The following is a 26,895-nucleotide window of genomic DNA, read 5'->3' on the forward strand; positions in this document are numbered from 1 at the left end:
CATAAATAAATAAATAAATAAAAATTAAAGAAAACTGCATTTCGCATTTAGATTCGTGCACCCATCTGAAAGGCAGAGCAACAGAGTTCCGCCTTGCACCTGCGAATGGCCCACTCCCCGAATGGCCGCACCAGGCGGGTGTTGGCCAGGAGCCAGCAGCGCCAGCTGGGTCTCCCATGTGAGTGGCGGGGGTGCAAGTACCTGGACCCTCCTCTGCTGCCTTCCCAAGTGCGTCAGCAAGAAGCCGATCAGAAGCGGCGCCATGATCTGCCGTACCGCAATGCTGGGCCCTCAACACTTCCACTGCACACCTCCATCCAGGCTTTGGGGTGGCCACAGCAGCAGTATTTTCAAAGGAACCATTTTTTCCTGAGCGGTTCTCAACAGTGGGCGTAAAATATCCAGCAAACCAGGTTGTAAAACAGATGTGCTGTCACCCTGGCTTTGCTGTTCACTCGTGGAGCAGGGCAGAGCAGAGCTGGGTGACTAAAGGGCCAGGGGTTTTCACGGTGGTCAGTGAACACTGGCTCTTAGCCACCAGCTGTGAGCTGGCACTGATTGCTAGCAATCTGCGTTCTAGACGCATCTCCCCCATCTCGCCCAGTAAAACCACGGCCTGGTGCAGCCGAGATCTCTGTTCCGTGTCCGGGTGACCTGCTGCGCCCTGCATTTGTTAGAGAGACGGCTGCCTTCCTTCCACCTCAGGGACCGCCCTCTGCCCGCTTCAAACCTCCTCCTGCAGCCTCTCCAAGCCCTGACAGGTGAAGGTAGGCAGGGCTTACTGGGGTTAGGCTTCGGCTCAAGGCAACGTTGCGCACGGCGTGATTTATCCAGGCCTTTAAAAGTTGTTCCGTGCCAGCTCTAGAACGCAGTTTCTTACCATTCATGGCCTCACTGCAGTAGCGTTTTTGCTTTTTACCAAGTTCACATATAGTGTTTCCACTGGTTCACTCCCAAATGGCCCCCTGCAGCCAGGGTAAGCCAGGAGCCTGGCACTGCTGGGTCTCCCATGTGGGCAGCAGGGGCCCAAGCACCGGAATCATCATGTTACCTCCCAGAACATGTTAGCAAGAAGCTGGATCGGAAGCGAGGTAACCAGGGCTTGACCCAGCACGCCGACACGGGAAGCAGGCGTCCAAGCAGAGGCCCAGCCCACTGCACCACAAAGCCCACCCAAGCAGCATTTTTTAATTTCCTTCAAGAACTCCTGCTTAGCATTCACAACGTGGCAGTCTGGCATGGGGCCTGGCTTTTCGCCCATCTCGGCTTTCAGGACCTCCTCACTAGGCTCAGTCAATTCTACCTTTTGGTTTAACCTGAGACACAAGACTCTTCCTTGCATCTGAACACTTAGAAGGCCATTAAAGGGGTAGTACCTGGCCTGCTGCCAGTACTGTGTCTCGGGGACAGGGAGCCACGGAGACAGAGGTGGGAAAGAGGAGTCAGCACACGCATTTACCAAATCTGCTGTCCTGGATGGGCATGGTTCGCGCTGCCTGAACAACAGTTAACATCGCTAACCACTGGTCACTGAACATAAAAAAATAACAGAAACTTTTATTCATTTGAAAGGCAGAGGGCGAGTTTTCCCATCCACTGGTTCATTCCCTGAACAGCCGCAATGCCCGGGCTGGTCCTGGCCGTTGCCATCTGGGTCTCCCACGTGGACGTCGGAGGCACAAGCGCGTGGGCTGTCCTCCACGGCTTTCCCAGGCGCATCGGCAGGGAGCTGGATCGAAGTGGAGCAGCCGGGACACTGATGCTCCAATATGGGATGCTGCCGTTGCAGCTTAGCCACAAGGCCAGCCCAGACTTCTGAAATACTGAGAATTACCAAAATGCTGGTGGAGAACCAGCACCTGTATGCTGGACAGTTGTCACAATCCTTCAATTTGCAGGGAAAAGAAAAATAAAGCAAGCGATGCCGGCAAAGCACGACAAAGCCAAGTGTGATGGAACGAGCGATGCTTGTCGCGTCGGCATTCTCCTTGAAGGAACTCCCGCAGACAGCAGTCAGGTCATGGGTTCCCGCTCCAAACACCTGCAGCGGCCAAGGGGCCGAATTTGCCATCTGCCCCCAGGACCTGCGTTAGTAGGAAGCTGTGACATAGGACACCGCTACTCAAACCCGCGTCTCAGCTACCAGCAAACACCCACCCTGCAGTGCGATCTAAGCCTTCTTTATTTATTTGAAAGGCAGTTACAGGGAGGCGGAGAGGTCTTCCATCCGCTGGCTCACTCCCCCAGATGGCCACAACGGCCAGAGCTGGGCTGATCAGAAGCCAGGAGCCAGGTGTTTCCCCTGGGTCTTCCACATGGGTGCAGGGGCGCAAACACTACTGGGTTCCCAGGCCATGGCAGAGCTGGATCAGACTGGGATGCCGGCGCTGCAGGTGGCGGCTTTACCGCTCCGCCACAGCGCCGCCCCCAGGTAGTACGTTTTAAGCAGTGTACCTCCATCGTCCCAGTCAATACACCACGTAAAACGTTAAGGCTCAAGTCTCCCTTCCATCTCATTTTACTCCTTCCGGCCTTCCCGAGGGGTACCTGACCTTTCAATTCCACCTGACCTACAGCGCCTGAGTGCATTCTCACACGGAGTGGCTGCTCCAGAAGTGCCCCGTATGTGCCAATGACTGCCGTCGTACACGCACCGAGTTCTCACGGGCGTACGAAGCTTCTCCACACCTTTGGCCCTCACTCGTGCGGTAATTTAGAATTCCCTCCGCACACACTGAGGACACATCAGACAGCGCCTTGGCCATCAACCATATTTAGAAAACTCAAGAGAAAACTGCTCAGATGGTTTTCCCTTGCTGCCTGAAGGCTTGTGGGCTTTTTGTCTTTAATTTTCAGAACTCTGTGATGTGATGTGGTGTGAATTTCTCTGATCCTGCTTGAGGCTCACCAGGCCTCTTGATTCTGCAGGTTTCTCTCTCTCGTTATTTCTGGGCACTTTGCTGCCATCATTCCTCCAACTGCTCACCCCATCCTCCTCCTTTATTTCTGAGGCCTCAACACTGAGTTTACAATACCATAGATTTCTCTCTTTTTTTTATTTTTTAAAGATTTATTTTATTTGAAAGACAGAGTTACAGAGGTAGAGACAGAGGGAGATCTTCCATCTGCTGGTCTACAACCAAATGGCCATGACAGCCAGAGCTGTGCCGATCTGAAGGCAGGAGCCAGGCGCCTCTTCCGGGTCTCCCACATGGGTGCAGGGGCCCAAGCAGCGCTGCCTCCCAGGGCGCACACCAGCAGCAGGCTGAAAGTGGAGAGCAAGGACCTCACTCGGGCCCTCCCACACGGGGTGCGGGGCGCCAACAGGGGCTCAGTGTCAGCTCAGATGCCAGCCCCCAGCCCACTTTTTTCTTGAAGACTTTGTACCATCTTCCACTGCCTTCCCAGGCCACAAGCACAGAGCGGGATCAGAAGTGGAGCATCCCGACATGAGCCAGGGCCCGTATGGGATGCCGGTGCCACAGGCGGAGGCTCAGCCCACGTCACAGCAGCGCTGGCCTCAACACTTTTTTTCCTTTTAGATTTATTTTGAGGCAGAGTTAGAGAGGAAGAGGGAGACACACACACACACACACAATCCGTGGTTTACTCCTCAAAAGCTACAATGGCCACGGCTGGGCCAGGCCAAAGCCGAGAGCCTGGAACTCCTCCCACTTGGTGCAGAGGCCCGAGACCTCGTGCCGTCTTCTGCTGCTTCTCCAGGCACATCAGCAGGAAGCTGGATCAGAAGTGAAGCAGGCCGGCGCCGCGGCTCACTAGGCTAATCCTCCGCCTAGCGGCGCCGGCACACCGGGTTCTAGTCCCGGTCGGGGCGCCGGATTCTGTCCCGGTTGCCCCTCTTCCAGGCCAGCCCTCTGCTGTGGCCAGGGAGTGCAGTGGAGGATGGCCCAGGTGCTTGGGCCCTGCACCCCATGGGAGACCAGGAAAAGCACCTGGCTCCTGGCTCCTGCCATCGGATCAGCGCGGTGCGCCGGCCGCAGCGCGCCGGCCGCGGCGGCCATTGGAGGGTGAACCAACGGCAAAGGAAGACCTTTCTCTCTGTCTCTCTCTCTCACTGTCCACTCTGCCTGTCAAAAAAAAAAAAAAAAAAAAAAAGAAGTGAAGCAGCTGAGACCCCAATGGTACCCGTATGGGATGCCAGCTTAGCCCCGTGTGCCAGCACCAGCCTCCCAGTCCACTTTCAATACCGTAATGAAATCAACCACAACCAACCAGTTTCTTCTTTCCTGAAGTGCACCACACCCGTGAATGCAACTTCCAGCGAGGCGCTGGGCACGGTGCGCCCAGGAGCGCCGCGTCACCGCCACACGCCTCGCAGACATCAGCGCTCACATCCCTGAGTGGCCGCGGCCGTGGCGCCGCGAGCCCCGCGAGCCAGTGTGCAAGCCTGGGGCTGACAAGCAGAGACGCCGAGGCAGATGCCCGCTTCCCGGCATCAAACCCCACAAAGGCCACTTCACACGTTTCAAGAAGCACCTGCTCCAAGATAGGAATAACAAACATTTATTCAGAAATGGGTCGTACAGTCATCCCCTTCCCTCCTGCTGGACAAGAGACGGACAGCTCACGAGGGCGGAGGCTGGAGGGCGACGCTCGGCCCTGTTCCCCAAGATGACAACCTGTGAGCAGGGGAGGCAGCAGCCCCTCCTGCCTCAACGTACCGTACGGTCACCCAGGGCCAGCCGTGTCAGCCGAGCTCAGGGGAACTGCGCTAACCAGAGCCGCACGGCCTGGGAGTCTCAGGCAAGGCCCTGGCACGTTTCCACCGGCACCCTCGGCAGAGTCCACGCAGAAATCGGACTGCTGCCAGTGCCAGAGAAACCCAGGCCTGCTGCTTCCGGGTGCTCTCGTGGGCAGGAAGGGTCGGGTGGGAGGAATGTCTTCCAGTGGCTGACAAGAATTAGGTCTGTACCCACTGACGGGGGCAGGGGAAAGAGCAGCCATCTTTGAAGAACCAGGAAGTGGAGCGCGGCCAGGAAGCCTTCCTGGACCTCCCTGGCCTGGGCACCTCAGAGCTGGACTGAGCAGGGGTCAGACGCTGGCTCCGTGCTGCCTGCCGGATTTCTAGCTGTGGGAACCCCGACCTCCCCAGTGCGCCGCGCCGGGCCAGCACCAGGCGAGTCCTGAGAGGCTCTGAGTGCCGTGCCTGCTCCCCGCACTGCTCGCCAGCTCCCCCAGCTCTGCCTGCTGGAGCCCCTCTCTGATCCCCACAAACCAGCAGGGTGCTGCCGAGTGACAGCAGGGGCTTTACACTGTTCTAGAAACAACTGAGGCAAGAGACAGAAGCAAGCTAACAACTCTCATTTAAATAATCCCCCAAAGCCATGACGTTGAAAAGGAGGCGGAGCTCTGGACAGGCCCAGCTTTTGCACCCAAACCGGGGTGTGCGGGGCTACACTGGATGAGGACTGTGAGGCCAACACGTGTTGCAAGGTCCCCAGCAGGCCAAGCGGACACAGGGAGGACACAGGACGGTGCAGGATCTCACTCTGGGCTGCTCCAGACAGCCCTGGCCTCCACTCCCGGAGCCCGGTGCAGTCTTCCTGGCAGGGCCTGGAGCCCCTCGTGCCAGGACAGGGGGCCCGTGCCCGGATCCCCACCCATCAGTAGTGGTGGGCTCATGGCTCCCACCAGGATGGCGGGGTTCCCATGCACAGCTCTGCAATGCTAAGTAATGAAGGGAAGACACTGTCCCTCACTCCTGCCGCAAGCCAGCGGGGCTCGCAGCAGCGGGGTGAGAAATCTGCCTGGGGCTGAAGGGAGGGCAGGAACACCCAGAGAAACTCAAGCCTACCTTAGTGATGGTGTGGAAGGGAGGAAACGCACTACAGGACATGTTAACATACAGGAGGGCGCAGTGAACACAGCGTGGAACGCCGGCCCCGTCCAGTGAGGAAGCTCCACCCCTGGCGGCCTGCCCCGCTCAGGAGGCTGCAGTCCAGCGGCCCCTTGGTCACGAGCTTTGCCTGGGGAGACAGGGCCACCCTCCTCTGCCTCACCCCCCTGCTCAGAGTTTGATTTTGAACTCTGTGGGCTGTGTGGTGGCTGAGGCCCCGGAGGACTTGAAGAGCGCCTTCAGGATGGTGTCAGGGTCCACTTCCGCTGCAGGGCTGGAGGAGGCAGCGTTCACCCTGCGGGGCAGCTCAGGGTCCCTTTTCACTGCGGGGCTGTCACTCAGTCGCCTGTGGGGAGCACAGAGTTAGGGCCTTCGTCAGCTTCTCCTGCGATGGGGAGGGCCCGTCACTGAGCGTCTGGCCGAGCAGGTTCCCGGCACAGATGGCCCCGTCTCCTCCGTCTCACAGCCAGCCTGTCACTTTCCTTATTTACTGCTGAGAAAACTGAGGCGGCTGCCGGGGTCTGCGTGCCCCTCCATGCTGTAACACACTCTAGCCTATCGCACAAGACGCCCGAAGGGAAGAAACCCATTTACTCAGGTTAGCCCAGTGATTCCCAAACTCACTAGGTCACGAAACCCTAAGGCACGTTTTCAGAACGTAACTTTACACTTGGAACACGGTATAGGAAACTTGTCCAAACCACGTAATCCACTGCCTAGGGTTCAGAGTCAAGCCTTTTCTATCTCAAAGTCTGTTTCAGGGCTGCCCACACGATCCCACCCACCCTGGCGGTGCAGCCTGCTCTTTGGAAACGCCGTCCTGCCATGGACAGTACGTGCATCTCAAGCTCCGGAACAGTCCCCGGCGTGGGACAGGCGTGTGTGCTCAGGTGGCCAACAAAGTGACAGACCGCACCGGGCACTGTCCCGTCAGCGCCGTCATCTAGAGGATGCACACGCGTGCAAAGCAGGACGCGAGGGACCTGCTCTCCACTTCCCTCCTAGAGTCTCAGCTACAAGGGTGGGACCAAGGTCAGAATGCCACCCCTGCAGCGCCCACCGGGGAACTGGAGACAAAACCATCCTGACTCAAAGCTGCACCTAGACAGGAGAGGAATGGAACGGAAGATGGAGGCAGGTGTCTGTCCCCCATCAGGAGGCGGCGGCGAGCAGTGTGTGGGCAGAGCAGCTCTGCACCCCAGCCCCCTCTGGGACTTACAGCAGGATGGGCTGGTCCGACGTGATGACGTTCCCGTTCATGTGAAGGTTGCACTTCATTGGCTGCCCTGCAAAACCCAAGAAAGAAAAGGCTGTGCTCTGGGTCTCAGCTCCCCACACCAAGGACAGGGCTGCCAGACACGAAGGAGCTCCCAGGAGACACCCTCAGCAAGGACGGCGCCAGGAAGCAGAGTGGCAACACATCCTGCTTCTCAGCCAGTGGGAGACGGCAGCGGTGCCCTGCTCGCCTGTGAAGCCAGCAGTAAGAGAGCAGGTACAGGCGGAGCTGAGTGAGGACAGGCTGCCACGTTCAGACTTCTCTCCGTGAGGGGGGCCTGCTCAGGGCCTCACCCCCGGGATGAGAGATGTGATACACGTCACAGGAACAGCATAAGAGGGGAGCGGAGGAGCAGAGTCGGGGCCCTGTTGTGGCACAGCGAGCGAAGGCCGCTCCCTCATCGTACCGTCCAGACACCGGTTGTTGTACTTCTTATATGCGGTGATAGCATCGTCCTTCTTCACAAAGACCACCTCTGCGACCCCAGGATGGACCAGCCGAGCCCGCTTGAGGGCTCCACACACACAGAAAAGCTCCTGTAAGCAACAAGAGGGGATGGGGTCGGGAGGTCATTCCTGACGGCCTGTCACTCGCACCCTCAACACAGGACTGGCTGAGGGGCAAGTCGCACTAGCAGGGGAGGGCGGTCCGGGTGTCCGTGTCACCACCTCCTCCAGAGCGTCACAGTCACAGCCTTTCTCCCAGAGCTGTCACGGGAGAGGGCAGGCAGGCTCACACAACAGTCAGTGCGTCACCTGAGTCTGGGGTTCTACCCAGCACGACCACAGTCTTGTGCGGCCAGAGATCTCCCAGGACAAGGAAGCTGACGCAGGGATGAATGAGGCCGACCAGCACTCAGGTCACCTCTTCACCTGCGACTGCCTACTCCAGGCTGTCATCAGGACCAGCGCGGCTCCCGCAGGTCCTTGAACAACTTGTTTTTAACCAAAGGAAACACGTTTATATCAAGACTGAAATGTCAGGTGTGAGCCGTTTTCCTGCTGTTACCTCACCGACGCCTGACTGGGTAGAGCAGGAGGCAGAGCGAGTGCTCCTGGCACGTTCCCGAGTGGGGGTGCTTCCAGGCGCTCAGTTTCTCGCCACGAAGCATTTTCCAAGACCCTGTACGCCACGTGCCTGGCTAGTACTTCTGCAATCGGGAACGTGTTTAATTTTCTATCATTTGTCGAGCATCAGGCAAGCAGGCGAGCTTTCCCTTCCCGCACGGACTGTTCACCGCACCGCCAGAGCAGGGGAGCCCAGGCAGCTCGGCGCCAACTTCACGGTGAAGACCACTGACCACCGTGGTGCGCAGCAGGGCCCGTTCCAGAGCCAGCCAGCCAGCTGCATGGCCAGCTGCAGTCCTTTCGTGATCTCACAGTTCAAAGTGCGCCTGGATGGCTAAACGAGTGGTTTTGGGGGTGTCTGCATGCGAACGAGCTTTCAAAGGAAGCTTTCATTCACCAGGCACCTGCCAGGTTCTGCCGTGACTGCAACAACAGGACAGGCAAGACAGAAGGGCAATTCAAAGGGGTCAATCGGCAGGTCCTACCCAACCCTCTTACTCCTTTTACATGATGGTGTCATCAAGGAAACCCCCGAAGAGGCAGGAAGTTCGAGTCTCAAGAGAGGCATCAAGCACTAGGTGCTGCCCAGCAGAACTGAAGGGCCCACTGAGGACCCACCAGACAGACGTCCCCTGTCCCGGACACCCCGCCAGGAAACCGGCCCGGGCGTGGACACTGCACAGGAGTGACCAGAGCCAGCCTGCCTGCTTCCAAGAACTGGGTCAACAGTCCAGCTTCTGGCGAACACCTGCCTTCCTTCTGGGAGGCGGGACTGTCACAGGCTGGCTGCTGGGGGAGCAGCTACGCCGAGGACTCGGGGGCTTGCGCCTGGTCTCCCCCAGCAACACCCACAGCCTTCCTCGTGCTGAGTGGTAAGTCTCAGCTGTGACACAACTACGTGCCGAGTCCTGGGAGACCCAGCAAACCCTGAAACCTGGGCTGGCCCCGGGACCTCTGTCCTAGAACTGATGGGAGCCTAGACACTGGCAGGCCGTGGTACTTACGACGATGTCCTCCTCGGTGACTCGGGGGTGCAGGTTGTTGACCGTCATCTTGGTGCCTTCCAAAGGGCTAAGCACAGGCTGCCACACAGACGACAGGGTCAGCAGAAGCCAGAGCAGGCGGCCTCTCACACAGCAGCACTCGGACTGCGCCCTGAGACCCCGGCACCCCTCACACGCCCACCACCCTGGGCCCTGGCCTCTGGCAGGAATGCTCCTCTGGCCTCCAGACCCTGCACTCACACTGGCTTCCCCCTCCCCCTCCCCCTGCCCCTCCCCAGGCGCTGCGGCGGGAGGAAGCGCTCTCTCCTGGGAACCCCTGTGCTAACAGAGCCGGCGGCTCCTCCCTGCTGGCCCCGCTAGCCCGCAAGCTCTTTTAGGGCAGGGCCCAGGTCTTGAGAATGCGAGGAGCCTGGGCTCACACGGCACACTGACCCAGCACAGGCTCTCGGGTGGGGTGGCCACCTTCAGCTCACCTCAGCAGGCGGCAGCTCTTTGGGGGGCTCCTCCTTGTTCACCAGCGTGCGGGACACGCTGGTCAAGGCTTTGGTTCGCACAGAGGAGGGGAGAGCGGGGGCGGTATATGCGTCATTCTGCACCACTTTGGTGAGAGGGAGGGCCTTGGACACCGAGAACTTGGAACTGCTCAGCCCAGCCTAGACAAACGGGCAGAAAGGAACGTCAGAAGTAGGAGATCCCAACTCCTGGGAAGCAGCCCAGGGCTACCAACCAGCTGAATGCGTGGCCCTCGCTCGGGGCCTCCCGGCTCCCCATGTCCATCAGAGTCTGTCCACTGCCTGTGACCTCCCACGGGCAGGCGCGCCGGAAGTGCTGAAGCCCTGGCCGCTCCTACACAGCCCCAACAGCGAAACGCGCCAGGAGCCACAGACTCACCCGCGCCACTTAGTTCTAAAAGCCCTGAAGTTCGGGACCGGTCAGAAAGACCACGAACCGGGGGCCCAGTTCACTCTGAAGAGAAGACGCCCGACTGCGGCAGGGCAGAGCTGGAAGGCACTGACGCAGGCAGACGCAACTGGAATCCTGGTCAGCTCACCCAGCTTCTCCCCATGCTGCAGTCCACGCCCCTCGCGCCCTCTGAGCCTCAAGAACCAGGACGGGGGTGGGTGCACACGGGACCCAGCACCAGACTGCTCAGGCTCAACTCCCGTGTCCACCACTTAGAGCCCAGGATTTATCTATTTATTTGAAAGGCAGAGTTACACAGGAGTAGGCAGGAAAAGAGGGAGGGAGGAAGGGAGGGAGGGAGAGGGAGGGAGGGAGAGGGAGAGAGAGAGAGGGAGGGAGAGAGAGGGAGGGAGAGAGGGAGGGAGAGAGAGAGAGGGAGGGAGGGAGAGAGGGAGGGAGGGAGGTCTTCCATCCACCTGTCCACTCCCCAAATGGCTGAAGCAGGGTCAATTCAAAGCCAGGAGCCTGGAGCTTATTCTGGGTCTCCCACACAGGCACAGGGGTCCAAGGACTTGGGCCATTTTCTGCTGCTTTCCCAGGAGCATTAGCAAGGAACTGGACCGGAAGTGGAACAGCTGGGACTTCAACCAGCGCCCATATGGGATGCTGGCGCTACAGGCCAGGGCTTTAACCTGCTGCACCACAGTGCCAGCCCCCTACCCACAACCCTTTAAGAGCCAAATCAGGCTGGCGCCGTGGCTCACTAGGCTAATCCTCCGCCTAGCGGCGCCGGCACACCGGGTTCTAGTCCTGGTCGGGGCGCCGGATTCTGTCCCGGTTGCCCCTCTTCCAGGCCAGCTCTCTGCTGTGGCCCGGGAGTGCAGTGGAGGATGGCCCAAGTCCTTGGGCCCTGCACCTGCGTGGGAGACCAGAAGGAGGCGCCTGGCTCCTGCCATCGGATCAGCGCGGTGCACCGGCTACAGCGCACCGGCCGCGGCGGCCATTGGAGGGTGAACCAACGGCAAAAGGAAGACCTTTCTCTCTGTCTCTCTCTCTCACTGTCCACGCTGCCTGTCAAAAAAAAAAAAAAAAAGAGCCAAATCAGTAACCAGGAGACTGGTCGCCACACACAGGGCGGTCTACTCCTGAAGGCAAACAGTGGAGACACCCATCTCGAGAAGCTGGCCGGGCAGCCTGGTGGTCTCCCGGAGCCCCCATGCTGTGCTTCTTCACTGCGGAATGGACGACCAGCACCCAGCCTGGCCAGCTGGCCCTGCATGCAGGTGCCCCTGCTCAAGCCACAGGTCAGGGGACACTGATTCTCGCTAACAAAAGCCAAGGGGATCCAAGGAAGGTCAGGGAGCAGGCAGCACACCCGCCACAGAGAAAGGAACGGAGGTTGCTTCTCGTGGGAAGACTCCCTGCTCCGGCTTGAGTGTGCCCTCCCAAACTCCCGCTGCAATTCAACTGCTGCCGGGACAGGATTAAGTGGGACCTTGGGGCTGGCGCTGTGGTGTAGTAAGCTAAGCCTCTGTCCGCGGTGCCGGCATCCAATATGGGTGCCAGATTGAGTCCTGGCTGCTCCATTTCCGATCCAGCTCTCTGTTATGGCCTGGGAAAGTGGCAGAAGAGGCCCAAGTGCTTGGGCCCTTGCACCCACGTGGGAGACCAGGAAGTGGCCCTGCTCCGGCTGTTGTGGCTGTTCGGGGAGTAAGCCAGCAGACAGAAGACCTTTCTGTCTCTCTATAACTCTGCCTCTGAAGCAAATACCAACACACACACACACACACGACCTGTCAGAGGTGACTGCCCGCACGAATGGACTCGGGTGTCACCGTGGAGTGGGCCTGTTATCTGGGGGTGAGTTCATAACGAGTGTGAGTTTGACACTACTTCCCTGCTGCACGTGTGCCTGCCTGCCGCCCACCGTGGGGATTCGCCAAGAAGGTCCCCGCCACACACCACCCTCAACCTTGCACTTCCTTGTCTCCAGAAGCCCAGGCCCGGGCCGCTCCTTGTGTATCACTCACTGCCTCTGGTGTTCCGGTACGGCAGCAGGAAACAGACTAAGACGCTCATTTTCTTTGAGGCGTAACACAGCAACTGGGAGCTGCAGCCCCAGGGCCCTGAGCAAACCACCCACATCAGCCTTGGCACTTCCTGCCTCTGAGATCTACGGCCCCAGTGAAGAGATGTTTCTTCACCCAAGGTCCTTCTCTCGGCTGTTTCAAATTAATAAAAATAAAATGGAAAAGAGGGAGAAGGCCACTTGGCAGAGCAGCTAAGGCTGCACCCCATCCATGGCAGAGTGTCTGTGTTCCACTCCAGTTTCCCACTGATGTGCACCCTGGGAGGCTGCAGGTGACGGGGTCCCATAGCTGGGTCCCTGCCACCCACGTGGAGACCCAGGAGTGAATTTCGGGCTCCCAGCACTGGCCTGGTCTAGCCTGGGCTGTTGCAGGCATTTGGGGACTAATCCAGTGAATGGGAGATCTCAGTCTCTCAAATAATAAAAGTGAATACATTTTTAAAAAGAAAGGCCCTACTCCCCACAACCTCTCCTACCCACTGACCAGAGGCACACAAGGGGAAGAAAAGGTGAAAGCCGTACCGCGTGGTGCAGAAAGCCGCCCGAGGCTGCAAACTTCATCTGCTTGGCAGGAAGTGGAGCCAGAGCATCCTCATCTTCGTCCAGGTCATACAAGTTCTACGAACAAAGACACAGACGCTAGTGCGGCGCGCAAGCCCTCCAGAGACCTCCGGAGCAAGCACAGCAGGGAGGTGACTGCTGGAGTGAGCAAGGGCTCAAGGGAGAAGCAGACACAGGGACAGAGGTGCCTGGAGAGCCAGGTTCTGAGGCTCGGGCGCAGGTCCTGACCCCCCAAGCCCAAGGGCCAGCGAACAGCACCAACGCCCAGGTCCATCAGAAGCACAGGGAGCAGCACCCACCAGATTCCTGACGTCTGCTTGCCGTCACACGTCCCTTCACAGTGAGGAAAACATTTCAAGAAAAGTGTAGTTAAGTAATTCTGTCACTGGGTGAGCACCACAAACCGAGCCCGCTCTACAGCAAGGCTGTAGGCAAAGCTATCGTCAGTGCGGGCTGTCTCTGACCGGAATGCTATTATGCACCACGTGCCTGTCTGTGCTCTGGCGTGCGGAGCTCATCTCAGGTAATCTGGTCTACAGAAGTAAATCCAAACTCTATAAAGAACTTAATCCACAGACATTCACAGCAGGACTTCTAATAGTGAAACAGCAGCAGTGTGTCTTAAATGAACTGAATGTCAACTCAATAACTCAGTTATTAAAAATGTTTAACAATAGATGTGGAAACGTCACAGAAACATGGCTGAGTTACAGAGTGAAAACAAAGACATAAAAGTGGCTAAGAATGTAACTACAACTTAAAAAACGACGCGATACAGCAGCCTGAAGTGCCAATTGTGATGCCAGCATCCAGGACTCAAGCCAGCTCCATCGCTTCCAGTCTTGTTTCCTGCTGTTGCCCCCAGGAGAGTGATGGTGGCCCAAGCTCTTTGGATCTTGCCACCATGTGGGAGACTTGGATGGGGCTCCTGGCTCCTGGCTCTGGCCTGGCCCCATCTTGGCTGCTGCAGCCATTTGGGGAGTGAACCAGCAGATGGAAGACTGCTTGATTGATTGATCTCTGCCCCCCCCCCTTTATTTAAGATTTATTTATTTTGCCAGTGCCGTGGCTCACTAGGCTAATCCTCTGCCTTGTGGCGCCCGCACACCGGGTTCTAGTCCCGGTTGCCCCTCTTCTAGGCCAGCTCTCTGCTGTGGCCCCAGAAGGCAGTGGAGGATGGCCCAAAGTCCTTGGGCCCTGCACCAAGGAGACCAGGATAAGCACCTGGCTCCTGCATTCGGATCAGCGCAGTGCGCCAGCCGCGGCGGCCATTGGAGGGTGAACCAACGGCAAAGGAAGACCTTTCTCTCTGTCTCTCTCTCTCACTGTCCACTCTGCCTGTCAAAAAAAAAAAAAAAAATTATTTATTTTACTTGAAAGTCAGTTACAGAGAGGGAAGGAGAGACAGAGAGAGGTCTTCCATCTGCTGGTTCACTCCCCATTTGGTGGCCATGGCTGGAGCTCTGGCGATCCAAAGCCAGGAGCCAGGAGCTTCTTCTGGGTCTCCCATGCAGGTGCAGGGGCCCAAGCACTTAGGCCATCTTCTACTGCTTTCCCAGGCCATAGCAGAGAGCTGGATTGGAAGTGGAGCAGTCAGGACTTGAACCGGTGCCCATACGAGATGCTGCACCGCAGGCGGCAGTGTAACCTGCTACGACACAGCACAGGCCCCTCTGTAACTCTTTCAAACTAAATAAATCTTTATATTAAAAAAAGTCTTCTTGGGGCCAGTGTTGTGGCACAGCATGCTTAGCCTCACCTACAGTGCTGACGTCCCACATGAACGCCAGCTCTAGCTCCAGCTGCCCCACCTCCACTCCAGCTACCCACCATGGGCCCAGGAGAGTGGACAGCGGCGTAAGTCCTCGGGGCCCTCCCAGGAGAGTGGACAGCGGCTTAAGTCCTCGGGGCCCTCCCAGGAGAGTGGACAGCGGCTTAAGTCCTCGGGGCCCTCCCAGCCACCTGGAGACCCGGATGCAGTTCCAGGCTCCCGGCTTCCGCCTGGCCCAGCCCCAGCCACTGCGGCCAGTTAGAGGAGTGAAGCACCAGACAGAAAATTTCTGTTAAGCCCTCTCTTTCTGTAACTCTACCTTTCAAATAAATAAAAATAAACTTTAATTTAAAGAGTTTCTTCTTAAAACTCACAGAGTACGAAGTCAAATGTGCTCTCCTCTGGCTTGGACAGAATGTCCCCCAAAGTCTTATGGCAATGGAACAGAGGGTGGAGACGTAATCCAATCGCGGTGCCTGCAGTGGGGCTCCGGGCAGGGCCTGGATTGGATCATTTGCAGAAGGACAGACAGGCAGGCTCCCTCTTGCTAGGTGACGCTGTGAGCTGCCCCAGTATTCTGGCAGCAGGAAAGCCCACCAGAGGCCAAACAGAAGGCTCTCGCCTGATCCTGGACTGTGACCCTCCACAGCCAGAAGCCAGAGAGCTCCTCCCTTCACATGTAACTTGCTTCAGGTACCAGTTCCAGTGACAAAGAGCTGTCTACACATGCCTTCTCCAACACTTGCAACTGGAAACCGCAGGCCAGGCCTCATCAAAACACACACACACATATACATACACACTCTAAGTACACATCCACGCGTGCAGGCACATGCACGCACTCCGCACTCTCTCTCATCCAAGTAGGTATCCACGCGTGCAGGCACGTGCACACACGCACACACACAGACACTCACTCACTCTACCTGTTTGGCCTGGTGGTTATTGACAACGTTGATTCTCATTCCAGCAGGATGAGCGTGAAGTGGCACCATGGCCTTCTGCTGTGGAACCTAGAAACACCCAGTGGTCACAATTCATCCCTTGCGGTCCACATGTGTTCTCTGAGGAGGGATCCTGGACGTCCACGCGGCAGGCCTCAGGTGACCCGCACTGGAGTGCCCCAGCCCTCAGAGCAGGACACCGTCCCAGACCACACGGCGATGCACGTCGGGCTTAGGGAACCTGGCTCAGTCAATGCCTGCTGCCACTGCTGCTGTCCCCACGATCAAAGCAACCGTGCACATTAAACTACAGTTTCTCCTCTGTGCGGGGTGATGGCTGGAGGGCAGCAGATGCAGCTGGATCCCTACCCTGGTCCTCCCACGGACCAGCTGGGCAGCGCTGGATACGAATTTCCCGTCTCCGAGACTCAGATTCTTTATAAAACCGCGGTGAGGACTAAGATGGATGTTAAGTGCCTGCCACGTGGCACACATTCACCAGAGGTGCCCCCGCTCGCTTAGGAAAACCACTGCGTTTCCCCGGCGCGCCCCTTTCTCTACACAGACTGAGAGGACGCCTCGTGCTCCTCAGTGACCCCGCGAGAACGCACAGAGCGCCTTCGAGAGCAGCAACAGCTGCAGCACCTGGAGAAGGGCACGTCGCCCGAGCACGCCTGCCCCAATCCACCTCCGCTGCTGGCCTCGGGAACTGTGCATGACCACAGCCTACCTGGATGGTTTTGGTGAGCTTCAGGGCAGGGGTCACCGTCCCGACGGGCGGGCTCATGAAGGCTGCAGGGGAACCCCTCTTCAGGCTGATCTTCTCCCGGGCGTCGGCCACCGGCCGGGGCTTCTGGGCCACGGAGCTCTGCTGCTTGCGGGAGTTGAGCATCTCTCTGGCGTCCTGCACCTTCCCTTTGATGCGAAACCTGGCATCTTTCTGCAGGAGCTTCTCCCGGGCGTCCTTGACTCCCAGCTTGAGCCGAGCGTCCGCGAGCCCGATCTTCTGCCGGGCATCAAACCTCTGCTGGAAGCTGGCTGTGCGCGTCGCCGGGCTGACGAGGCTCTGCTGGACCCCGACTCGCGACCGCACACCTCCAGCTCCCGGCCTGGCGCTGAGCCTGCAAACAGATTGCCATTCTGAGTGGGTCTGGACAGCGACAGTAGCCCGTGCGAGGAGGACGGTGGCGACACTGGGAAAAGAAGGTCCTGGAGAAACCAGAAAGCAACCCCGCGCCTGTGTCCCACGGAACGATTAAGCCTACATAAAGGCCTCTTTCCTGGTCTCGTGGCTGTTACCTTTGCATCCGGCTTCCTGCCAATGCACCCCGGAGTCAGCACAGAATGGCTCAAGGGCTTGAAGACGGGGATGGAGTTACAGGGTCCTGCCCTCAGCCTGGCTACCAGCAGCAGTGATTCTCCCTGGACTGGGCCACCTTAATCTTTGTGGTCCTCGGCCAGCAAAACCATTGGTGGTAGTGGGGTTATGCTTTGTGGTGACTCCAGAAACCTGACGTTACATTTAGGGACCCTGGATGGGAACAGAGGGAACACGACCTCCTTAATAAAGGACCCCTCCTGCCCCAGGACCAACTGGCAGGTAAAGTGTCCCCGGTGGCTTTTTAAGAATGCTAGAAATTCTCTTCTATTTGCCAATGAAGCCCATCAGAGAAAAGAAACAGGCTACTGGTTGGTTCAGACCAGGAGCTGCCAGGGAGCGCCCAGATGCAACTGCTCACTCAGCACGACTCACACCACAGATCTGGGGCCGGGCAGTCAAGTGACCACCAGGAACACAGTAGGCTATAGGACTCCAGGCACCCCAAATTCAGGGGTACAGATAGCCAAGTCACCCCACACCCCTCCTCCAGGAGAGAGAGGCATAGCCCCTGCAATCCGTGAGCAAGTGGACTCCCAGAGGGCCACGGGAAGGCTTCCAGTGGCCCCGAGTGTCCACCAGCGCTCCAGGAGGACCGAGTGCAGGTAAGCCCAGCACAGCCCAGAGAGGGCAGTTTGTCTGTTCACGCAGCTGGAGGCAGCTGAGGCAGCACCAGCTTCCCCAGAGCTGCCCTCGGACACGTCCCTTTACTGCTCCCCTCGGCCGGCCGGCCGGCCTCCCGCTGCCTGGTTCCTGGTCGCGGGCCCCTCCCCAGATGGAGCAGCCGAAGCACTCGCCGGGCTGCACCACACCCATCTGCTGTAGGCCGACGTCTCCCACAGGACACGAGATTCTTGGGGGTGCGCCCTGCCCCCCTCGCCTGTGTCACACCTCCATCACAGGATGGTAAGGGTTCCACAAGCTTCTGCAGCCCTGAGCTCCCTCAGGCTCCCATCTCGGAGGCCAGCTGCCAGCCATCTCCACCTCCCCCGGAAACAGGCCCAGCACTGAGCCCGGGGGAGGGGAAGGACCGAGAAACACAGGGCCACCCAGCAGTCAGTCCTCCCTGACTGATCCGTGCCCTGCCAGGGGCCTGGCCTCCACGCACCCCTCTGCCGAGAGGGAGCCGGCCTGGCTGTGGCACTCGAAGGATTCACAAGGTCTCACCGGCTCCCAGCCTCCGCCTCCTGCAGGAGCTTCCAGGAAGGCCCCCAGGAGGGGAGCGGTTCTCTGACGGACAGAGCCTCACAAGTGGAGCCCAGCTATATCTACAACAAAACTGGAAGACGCCCACCACACACAAGAGTCAGACGCATCCCAATCCAAGCCCAGTCTCTTCCCAAAGATTTCCTATCTTCTTTTATCTTCTTCAACTGTTACCTTCTCCCATCAATCGCCAGGGCACCTCTCACTACCAGATGGCTCCTGATAATTATAACCAAAGGCACAGGGACCATGTTATCATCATAGCACCATAAACTGGGAAAATCAAGGCCCCGTAGCATCAATTTTACTTTGAAGAAGTTATCCAACTTTTTTTATTTATTTATTTTTATTTTTTGACAGTCAGAGTGGACAGTGAGAGAGAGACAGAGAGAAAGGTCTTCCTTTGCTGTTGGTTCACCCTCCAATGGCCGCGGCACTGCGGTCGGCACACCACACTGATCTGAAGCCAGGAGCCAGGTGCTTATCCTGGTCTCCCATGGGGTGCAGGGCCCAAGCACTTGGGCCATCCTCCACTGCACTCCCTGGCCACAGCAGAGAGCTGGCCTGGAAGAGGGGCAACCGGGACAGAATCCGGCGCCCCGACCGGAACTAGAACCCGGTGTGCTGGCGCCACAAGGCGGAGGATTAGCCTAGTGAGCCACGGCGCCGGCCTATCCAACTTTTTTAAAAAAGATTTATTTAGGGGCCAGCGCTGTGGCATAATGAGTAAAGCCGGCACCTGAAGCATCAGCATCCCATATGGATGCCGGTGAGATTCCCAGCTGCTCCACTTCCAATCCAGCTCCCTGCTGGTGTGCCTGGCAAGACAATGGAAGAAGGCGCAAGTGCTTGGCCCCTGCACCCAGGTAGAAGACCCAGAAGAAGCTCCTGGCACCTGACCTCGGATTGGACCAGCTCTGGCCATTGCAGCCATTTGGGAAGTGAACCAGTGGACAGAACATCTCTAGATCTCTCTTTGTAACTCTCTTTCAGATGGATAAATAAGAGAGTGAGAGGCAGAGAGAGATATCTTCCATCCACTAGTTCACTCTCCAAATGGCCACAATAGCCAGGGCTGGGCCAGGCTGAGCTAGGAGCCAGGAACTTCATCCTGGTCTCCCACATCACTGGCAGGGCCCAAGCACTTGAGCCATCGGCTGCTGCTTTCCGGGAGCATTAGCAGGGAGCTGGATCAAAAGTGGAGCACCCTGGGGCTGGCGCTGTGGCGTAGTGGGTAAAGCTGCCTCCTGCAGTGCCAGCATCCCATATGGGCACTGGTCCGAATCCTGGCTGCTCTACTTCTGATCCAGCTCTCTGCTATGGCCTGGGAAAGCAGTATGAGATGGCCCCAGTCCTTGGGCCCCTGCACCTGCGTGGGAGACCCAGGAGAAGCTCTTGGCTTCTGGCTTCAGATTGGTGCAGCTCCAGCCGTTGCGGCCAATTGGGGAGTGAACCAGCCGATGGAAGACCTCTTTCTCTGCCTCTCCTTCTATCTCTGTGTAACTCTGCCAGATACATAAATAAATCTTTAAAAAAAAAATGTGGCGCACCCGAGACACAAACTGGCACCCATATGGGATGCCAGCACTGCAGGCATGCCACAACACCGGCCTGAAGTTACCCAATATCACCAATCACGCAAGCAACAAAACATTACTGGCAAGAAAGAAAAGCAGAAAAAAGGGAAAATTAATGGAAAACAATTATTTCAAACAAGGAAATCAACACTGAGATTCTCGAAAACAAACGCCATAATCCTGAGCAGGGAATGAGTGGAGAAGAGGACAGATGAAGCTCCGTGGTGCTCTCTTTCTGCAGGGAAACGCCCTTCATGCGGGAGTGGGCGCTCAGCGCGGTGGTACGATGCCTGCAGCCCGTATCAAGTCCTGGGTGCACTTCCTGGCCCTGATCTCACGCTGGCTTCCAGCTAATGCCGACTCTGGGAAGCAGAGTGCAGGGGGAGGGGACCAGGCGGCGGCAGCCTCACTCACTCAGTACTCCTCAACAGCTTTCCCTCTGCGACAGCCAGCACGTGCTGTGTTCTGAGACTCCCCAGGAACAACACCCCAGGGCCCCGTAACAGACAGAGGCCGTGCGGGTGATGAAAGGCTCTGTGGTGAGTGTGGATCCAGGGAAACCTCACCACAGCACGGCAGACTTTGACACACGCCCCTAAATCTCACAACCCTGAGAACAAGGTCACTTTCCACATTTTATAAATGAGGAGAGACTTAAGGAGATTAACTATCTCAAGATCACAGAGTTAATAATGGTGAAAACGGGGTTTAAAGTTCACTGTATCTGGTGAAGGTACCAACAAATTAAGCATGAGTCAAAAGACCAGGGGCAGGTGGCACGGCACAGCAGGTTGAGCTAACGCTTGCCACACAGGAGTCCCATATGGGAGTGCTATCCCACCAAGATCGCTTCCTGCTCACGCAGTCAAAACGGCCCAAGTGCCCGGGACCCTGCCACTCCTGTGGGAGATCAGGACGGAGTTCCTGTGTCCTGGCTCAGCCTGGCCCAGACCCAGCTGCTGCGGCCCTCTGGGCTGTGAACCACAGGATGGAGATCCTCCAGCTCTTCCTCCACTCCTCTGTTGATCTGCCTCTCGAATCATCTTTACGAGGCAGTAAAGACCAGAGTGGGTGTTGCGCTGCAACGGGCTGAGCGCCTGCCTGAGTGCCTGGATCCCACGAAGGTCTGGGATCAAGTCCCCCTCAGCCCCCATCCAGTGCCCTGCGAAGTGCTTGGGAGGCAGTGGATGACGCCACCCAAGGGAGACCCAGATGGCATTGCTGGCTCCTGGCTTTGGCCCTGCACAGTCCTGGCCATGCAGGCATCTGGGGAGTGAAGCAGCAGACAGACGGTCCATCTCCCCCGCCCCTTCCTCCCTCTGCTGCTCTGCTTCAAAGAAAGTAGTGACTTGAAGGGGAAAGGGAAGACTGAGAAGCAAAAAAGGAACACTTGAACATGACAAACGTCAGTGCTCTCTCACGATGAAGACCAGGACGAGCAGTGAGTCCAGAGCTACGACACCGCACACCAGAGCGCCCGGTGTCAGCCCAGCCCCCGACTTAGCTTCCTGCGAACGCAGACGCTGGGAGGCAGCAGTGACCCTCCAAGGGAGAGGATCTCGCCACCCACGTGAGAGATCCGCTTTGTTTCCTGCAGGCACAGAAGTCAACAGCAAACTGGAGCATTCACTGTCTAATGACTGGAACTCGGAAGAATTAAGGAAGGGAAAACAAAAACAAAAGAAATCATCTCTATTACGAAGGTCTGGTATTTTGGTTCCAGTACATGACTAAACCCTTCAAAAAACAAAAACAAAAAAAAGCCCACTGTGACTGTGGGTGAGCCCTGTCCTCACAAGACTGCAGCCACCCAGGATGCACTCACGACAGAGGGCAAGCACACGTGAGGACAGCAGGCGCGTCACACGGGGCCACCGTCACGGCCCTGAGTGGTGGGAACGTCACGCACTGCTCAACGAGAGATCCGCTGAGACTTGCGAGCTATGCTGTCAGCGGACTGCAGCCTTGCGCAAGTATCACAGCCTGTATGGCCGCAGAAAGAAGCCGGGCCTCGTCAGGCCGTGTGGCACTAAGGGACCACTGTGCACTGTGGCACACGCAGTCGACTGTTGACGGGAATGTCCTCCGTCAGCAAACAGCAGCATTGAAAGCAGGCGGGGAGAGGGACCAGCCTCGCGGCAGCAGGAGCCAGCAGGAGTGGCTCGGGTGGGAGCGGCCCTTTAATGGGATGCATCCCATCTCCCTGCCCACACCAGCTCTCTCAATTCCTTTCCAGAACAGCTTAGGGGCCTTCAGTGTTGAGACTTTTATTTATTTATTTTTATTTTTCTGACAGGCAGAGTTGGACAGAGAAAGAGAGACAGAGACAGAGAGAAAGGTCTTCCTTTCTGTTGGTTCATCCACCAAATGGCTGCTACAGCCGGCGCGCTGCGCTGATCTGAAGTCAGGAGCCAGGTGCTTTCCCCTGGTCTCCCATGCAGGTGCAGGGCCCAAGCACCCGGGCCATCCTCCACTGCCTTCCTGGGCCACAGCAGAGAGCTGGCCTGGAAGAGGGGCAACCGGGACAGAATCCGGCGCCCCGACCGGGACTAGAACCCGGTGTGCCGGCGCCGCAGGCGGAGGATGAGCCTAGTGGGCCCGGCGAGGCTTTTTTATAATCAGGGCTCCCTCCCGCTTTTCCTCCCAGCAGGCAGCAGTGCAGCTTACAGGCACTTTTCCAAACACACACTCCTGCTGGGGTGGGTCTCTAAACAGAGTCAGCCCCAAGAACTGCTGAGGGCGCCCCAGTTCAACCCGGGGGAGCCTGTGACCCAACCCCAACTTCTGCCTGCAGCCTCGCCGCCCACCAACGTTCCAGATCACATCCTGTGCCTTTGTCTTCCGTATGTGTTTGGGAGGGGGCTGGATTGTGAGTAAGTCTCTGTTTTTAAAAATGTATTTAGGGGCTGGCGTTGGGGCGCAGTGAATGAAGCCACTGCCTGTGGCTCCGGCATCCCGTACAAGCACCAGTTTGAGTCCCGGCTGCTCCACTTCCCAGCCATTAGCTCCCTGCTAATGTGCCTGGGACAGCAGTGGAAGATGCCCAAGCGCTTGAACTCTGCATCTACATGGGAGACTCAGATGAGGCTCCTGGCTCCTGGCTTTGGGCTGGCCCAGCCCTGGCCGCTGTGGCCATTTAAGGAGTCAGTCAATGAATGGAAACTCATTCTCTAACTCTGCTTTTCAAACAAATAAAGCTTTTTTAAAAAGTATCTATGGGAGTGCCGGTTCAAGTACCAGCTGCTCCACTTCTGATCCAGCTCTCTGCTAAGGCCTAGGAAAGCAGCAGAAGATGGCCCAAGTCCTTGGGCCCCTGCACCCACATGGGAGACCCAGAAGAAGCTCCTGACTCCGGATCAGCGCAGTTCCAAACACTGCAGCCAATTGGGGAATGAACTAATGGATGGAAGACCTGTCTCTCTCTGCCTTGCCTTCTCTCTGTGTATAACTCTTTCAAATAAATAAATAAACCTTAAAAAAAAAAAGTATCTATGGGACCAGCACTGTACTGTAGCAGGTAAGGCTACTGCCTGGGCGCCGGCTCCAGTCACAGCTGCCCCACTTCCAATCCGGTTCTCTGCTGTGGCCTGGGAAAGCAGAAGATGGACCAAGTCTTTGGGCCCCTGCACCCACATGGGAGACCTGGAGGAAGCTCCTGGCTCCTGGCTTTGGATCAGCACAGCTCTGGCCATTGTGGCCATCTGGGGAGTGAACCAGCGGATGGAAGACCTCACTCTGTCTCTCAAAAAAAATTTTTTTTAAGTATCTGAAAAGTAGAGAGACACAAACAAAAATGAATCTTCAACTCACTGGTTCACTCCCCAAATGCCCATCACAGCTGGGGCTGAGCCAGGCCAAAGGCAGAGCTCCGTGCAGGTCTCCAGGGGGTGACGGGAACACAACCACGCGTGCAGCGCACTAGTGGGAAGCTGGATCAGGGGAGGCACAGGAAGCAGGCATCCCCGAGCGGCAGGAATGCTGTGGGACAAGCCCGCCCCCGCTCAGCCCACGATGTCACAGTGCAACTCTGCTTCCAGCTGCTCTCAGGCAGACCCCGAGTCCCCGCACCCTGGCTGGAACCTGGCTGTCCGCGTGACCAGGGGTCAGGGAGGGCGTGTAAGATCTAAGATCTGGCTCGGTGGACGGCAAGGTCGCCCGGCTCAGGGCAGATGCCTGTCCAAAGGACTCAGACCCAGGAAGGGGGCCTGGGCCACTCTGAAGCAGACCGTAACCCACGCGGTTCTGCGGGTCAGCGTGCGCCTGTTACGGTCACTTTACGGGGAGACCACGTGCCTCAGACTGCGACGGGGGTCTCTGAACTAGGTGCTCTGGACACGACCCCTGACCCGAGTTTCACTTCAAAACCCAATTCTTCTCCAAGTTACATAACAGCTCATTTCCTCCTTTCGGTATGTAGGCCTGCATCTCCGCAGAGGAAAACAAGCACTGCACACTGGAGCCGAGCCCCAGCCTGGCCCACCCCCGTGGCTGCGGGCACTCCCGGACGGGCGCCTGGCCCGGAGCCGCTCACAGCAGCACCCTCCTCCCTGCGTGGCAGCAGCCAGCCGGCCACACTGGGGGTCACCTCATCACACCACGGAGGGTCCGCCTGGCTGAGGTGATCGCAACACTTGAACTCTGAAGGCAGAAACCAACAGGGGCGGCCGGTGCTCAGAGCTGGGCTGCCTCGGGTCTCCTGCCAGGCGGGGGCAGACAAACCACCCGCCCGTTCGCTTGCCACTCGTCACCGAATCCTGACAAGGGAGGGCCAGGCCTTTCCCGCCTGGTGAGGTGTGAGGAACAGAAACACTTGGCGCACTGCCGCGTGCAGCCTCGGGCCCCAGGCAGAGGGACCAGACAGGGCGAGAGGCTACTCGCTGCACCGCCCGCCGTTCCAGCGCTCGCCCAGATACCACGTTAAAACCAAAGTTCCGGGGCCGGTGCTGTGCTCAGCGGGTTAACGCCCCAGCATCCCATCTGGGCGCCGGTTCAAGTCCTGGCTGCTCCCCTTGGATCCAGCTCCCGGCTTAATGGGCCTGGGAAAGCAGAGACGGCCCAGTGCCTGAGCCCCTGCACCCATGATGAGACCCCGAGGAAGCTCCTGGCTTCAGATCAGCCCCGCTCTGCGGCTGCGGCCATCTGGGAGTGAACCAGCGGATGGAAGACCTCTCTGCCTACCTCTCTCTGTAACTCTTTCAAATAAATAAATCTAAAAAAAGTGACATTCTCATTAAAAAAAAAAAAAAAAAAAAAAGTTCCCAGTGAGTTCCTCAATGTAAGACATGCTAGACACAAGGATTTCCTCCTACGCTGAAGTCTCATCAGCCTCCCCCTTCTGGCTGGAAATACTCTATTTATTTGAGATGCAGTCATCTGAAAGGCAGAGTGACAGGCAGATACAGACAGACTGACTGACGGGGCGTGAAGAGAGATCCCCCATCTGTGGTTCACTCCCGACGGCCGCAGGCCAGAGCCTCCTCCTGGTCTCCCATGGGGTGCAGGGCCCAAGCACCTGGGCCATCCTCACTGCTTCCCAGGCCACGGCAGGGAGCGGGATCGGAAGAGGCGCAGCCGGGACTTAGCCGCCGCCCCCCTTACCCGGATACAAGGCCTGGAGCTAGCTTCTGGCTGTGCCGACTGTGCAGTCAAACAGCAGTGGTGCCCGGAGGGCTTGTCTTCGCTGGGTGTCCTCCCTCCACACCTGCCCCAACCCAGTGCTCGCGGAAGCTGACCGCTGCAGGCCCCTCAGCCGCCAGGGGGTCTCTGGTCGTCCCACCCCACAGGGCTCAAACGGCGGCCTGCCACGCACCCCCACCCCACCCCGCACCAGAGCGGGGTCGCAGGGCGGCTCCCATCCTGGGCCAGCTCCTTGCTGGTGACCTGGGAAAGCAGCATGCTGGCCGGCGCTGCGGCGCAGTGGGTTAGCGCCCGTCCTGAAGCGCGGCAGCCCACGTGGGCGCCGGTTCGAGTCCCGGCTGCTCCTCTTCCCATCCAGCTCTGCTGGGGCCTGGGTAAAACAGCGGAAGACGACCCAAGCGCTTGGGCCCCCGGAGGAGGCTCCAGGCTCCGGCCCGGCGCAGCTGCGGCCGCTGCGGCCATCTGGGGAGAGAACCAGCGGATGGAAGACCTCGCTCTCTCTCTCTCTCTGTAACTCTGTCTTTCAGATAGAGGAAATAAATCTTTAAAAATAAAACATTAGGAAAAGCTAAGTCCGCCGAGCACCAGCTATCTGTGCGGCTCCTCTCCAATCAGCTCGCCCAGAAAGCCGAGGCCTAAGCAGGCCAAGGGCCGGGGGCGGCTGGTCAGCGCCGGCCGACACGCGAGCCCGCGCCCCGCCGGTGGGGCCCCAGGAGCCGCGGCACGCGACAGGCGACCCTGCGAACAGACAGCAGCGACGGCAGACACACCCCTCCGCTTCCGATGCCCCAGCCTGCCCGGGGCGCCCGGCGCTGGGCACAGACCCGACCCGGGCCCGGCGGGGCTCGCTGCGGAGAGGCCACGGCCGGGAACCACGAGCCCGGTCCAGCTGCGCCGCCGCCCGCCCGGCCTCGACCTCCTCCTCCCACGATGGGGGCCGCAGCGTGGCCGGGGGGCGCCCGGCGCAGGGCACAGACCCGACCCGGGCCCGGCGGGGCTCGCTCCGGAGGGGCCACGGCCGGGAACCACGAGCCCGGTCCAGCTGCGCCGCCGCCCGCCCGGCCTCGCCCTCCTCCCCCACGATGGGGGCCGCAGCGTGGCCGGGGGGCGCCCGGCGAAGTTCCCACGCTCGCGGCGCGCTTCCCCGCGCAACTTCACTCGGCTCGACGCTGGGCGCAGCCTCGGCTGCCCGGAGCCCCAGACCCGCGCCGGCGCCCCCGGGCCCCCGACCCCGCCGCGGCCCGCCCGAGCGCGGCGCCCCCAGCAGTGGGCGGGCGGGCCCGGACCGCGGCGGCGACGCCGGCCTGGCCAATGAGGAGCGCGGCAGCCGCAGGGGGCGGGCACGGGCCCTCGGCGTCGCGCCCGGCCGCTCCCTCCGTCGCCCCAAGTGCCGCCAGGCCGCGGCCCCGAGCCCCGAAGGGAGGAAAGGCCGCTCACCGCCCCTTGGTCGCCGTTCCGCGCTTCCGGATGAGCTCGTCCAGCGAAATGTCCGCCATCTTGCGCCGTCAAGAAAGCCGACAGCAGCCCGGACTCGCTCAGCCCCGGAGCCCGCCCCTCCGGCCGCGACGGACTCCAGCGCCGCTTCCGGCGTCCGGCCGACCAAGTCTCGCGACAGCTCAAGCCAG

At 58.7% G+C, this 26,895-nt stretch overlaps 1 protein-coding gene and 1 long non-coding RNA gene across 3 annotated transcripts; one reads left to right on the forward strand and one right to left on the reverse strand.

Annotated features, from left to right (window-relative positions):
• Positions 1-5,129, forward strand: LOC138844451 (uncharacterized). The gene is made up of 2 exons (XR_011380315.1): positions 1-3,759; positions 4,129-5,129. It is a non-coding gene; the product is annotated as an uncharacterized lncRNA (long non-coding RNA).
• On the reverse strand, positions 4,509-26,880 carry POLDIP3 (DNA polymerase delta interacting protein 3). Of its 2 annotated transcripts, XM_008275136.4 has the most exons (9): positions 26,708-26,880; positions 16,203-16,593; positions 15,455-15,541; positions 12,719-12,814; positions 9,678-9,857; positions 9,205-9,282; positions 7,540-7,669; positions 7,077-7,143; positions 4,509-6,203 (listed from the first exon to the last, which is right to left on the reverse strand). In XM_008275136.4, the coding sequence occupies exons 1-9, from the start codon at positions 26,764-26,766 to the stop codon at positions 6,029-6,031; spliced, it is 1,263 nt and encodes a 420-aa protein (XP_008273358.2). In that variant the 5' UTR covers positions 26,767-26,880; the 3' UTR covers positions 4,509-6,028. The 2 variants fall into 2 exon arrangements, with proteins under 2 accessions (XP_008273358.2, XP_008273359.2); XM_008275137.4 differs by lacking the exon at positions 15,455-15,541.
• Between the last annotated feature and the right edge of the window lie 15 nt (positions 26,881-26,895).

Source organism: Oryctolagus cuniculus, chromosome 11 (assembly GCF_964237555.1).
Source record: "Oryctolagus cuniculus chromosome 11, mOryCun1.1, whole genome shotgun sequence".
NCBI lineage: Eukaryota > Metazoa > Chordata > Mammalia > Lagomorpha > Leporidae > Oryctolagus > Oryctolagus cuniculus.

Excerpts from the sequence above, each read along its gene's own strand:
- POLDIP3 (XM_008275136.4), bottom strand. The coding sequence starts at position 26,766 with ATGGCGGACATTTCGCTGGACGAGCTCATCCGGAAGCGCGGAACGGCG. Across the intron at positions 12,815-15,454 it reads ATAACCACCAGGCCAAACAG|AACTTGTATGACCTGGACGA; the intron begins GTAGAGTGAGTG and ends CTTTGTTCGTAG. Across the intron at positions 7,670-9,204 it reads TCACCGAGGAGGACATCGTC|GAGCTTTTCTGTGTGTGTGG; the intron begins GTAAGTACCACG and ends TGTTGCTTACAG.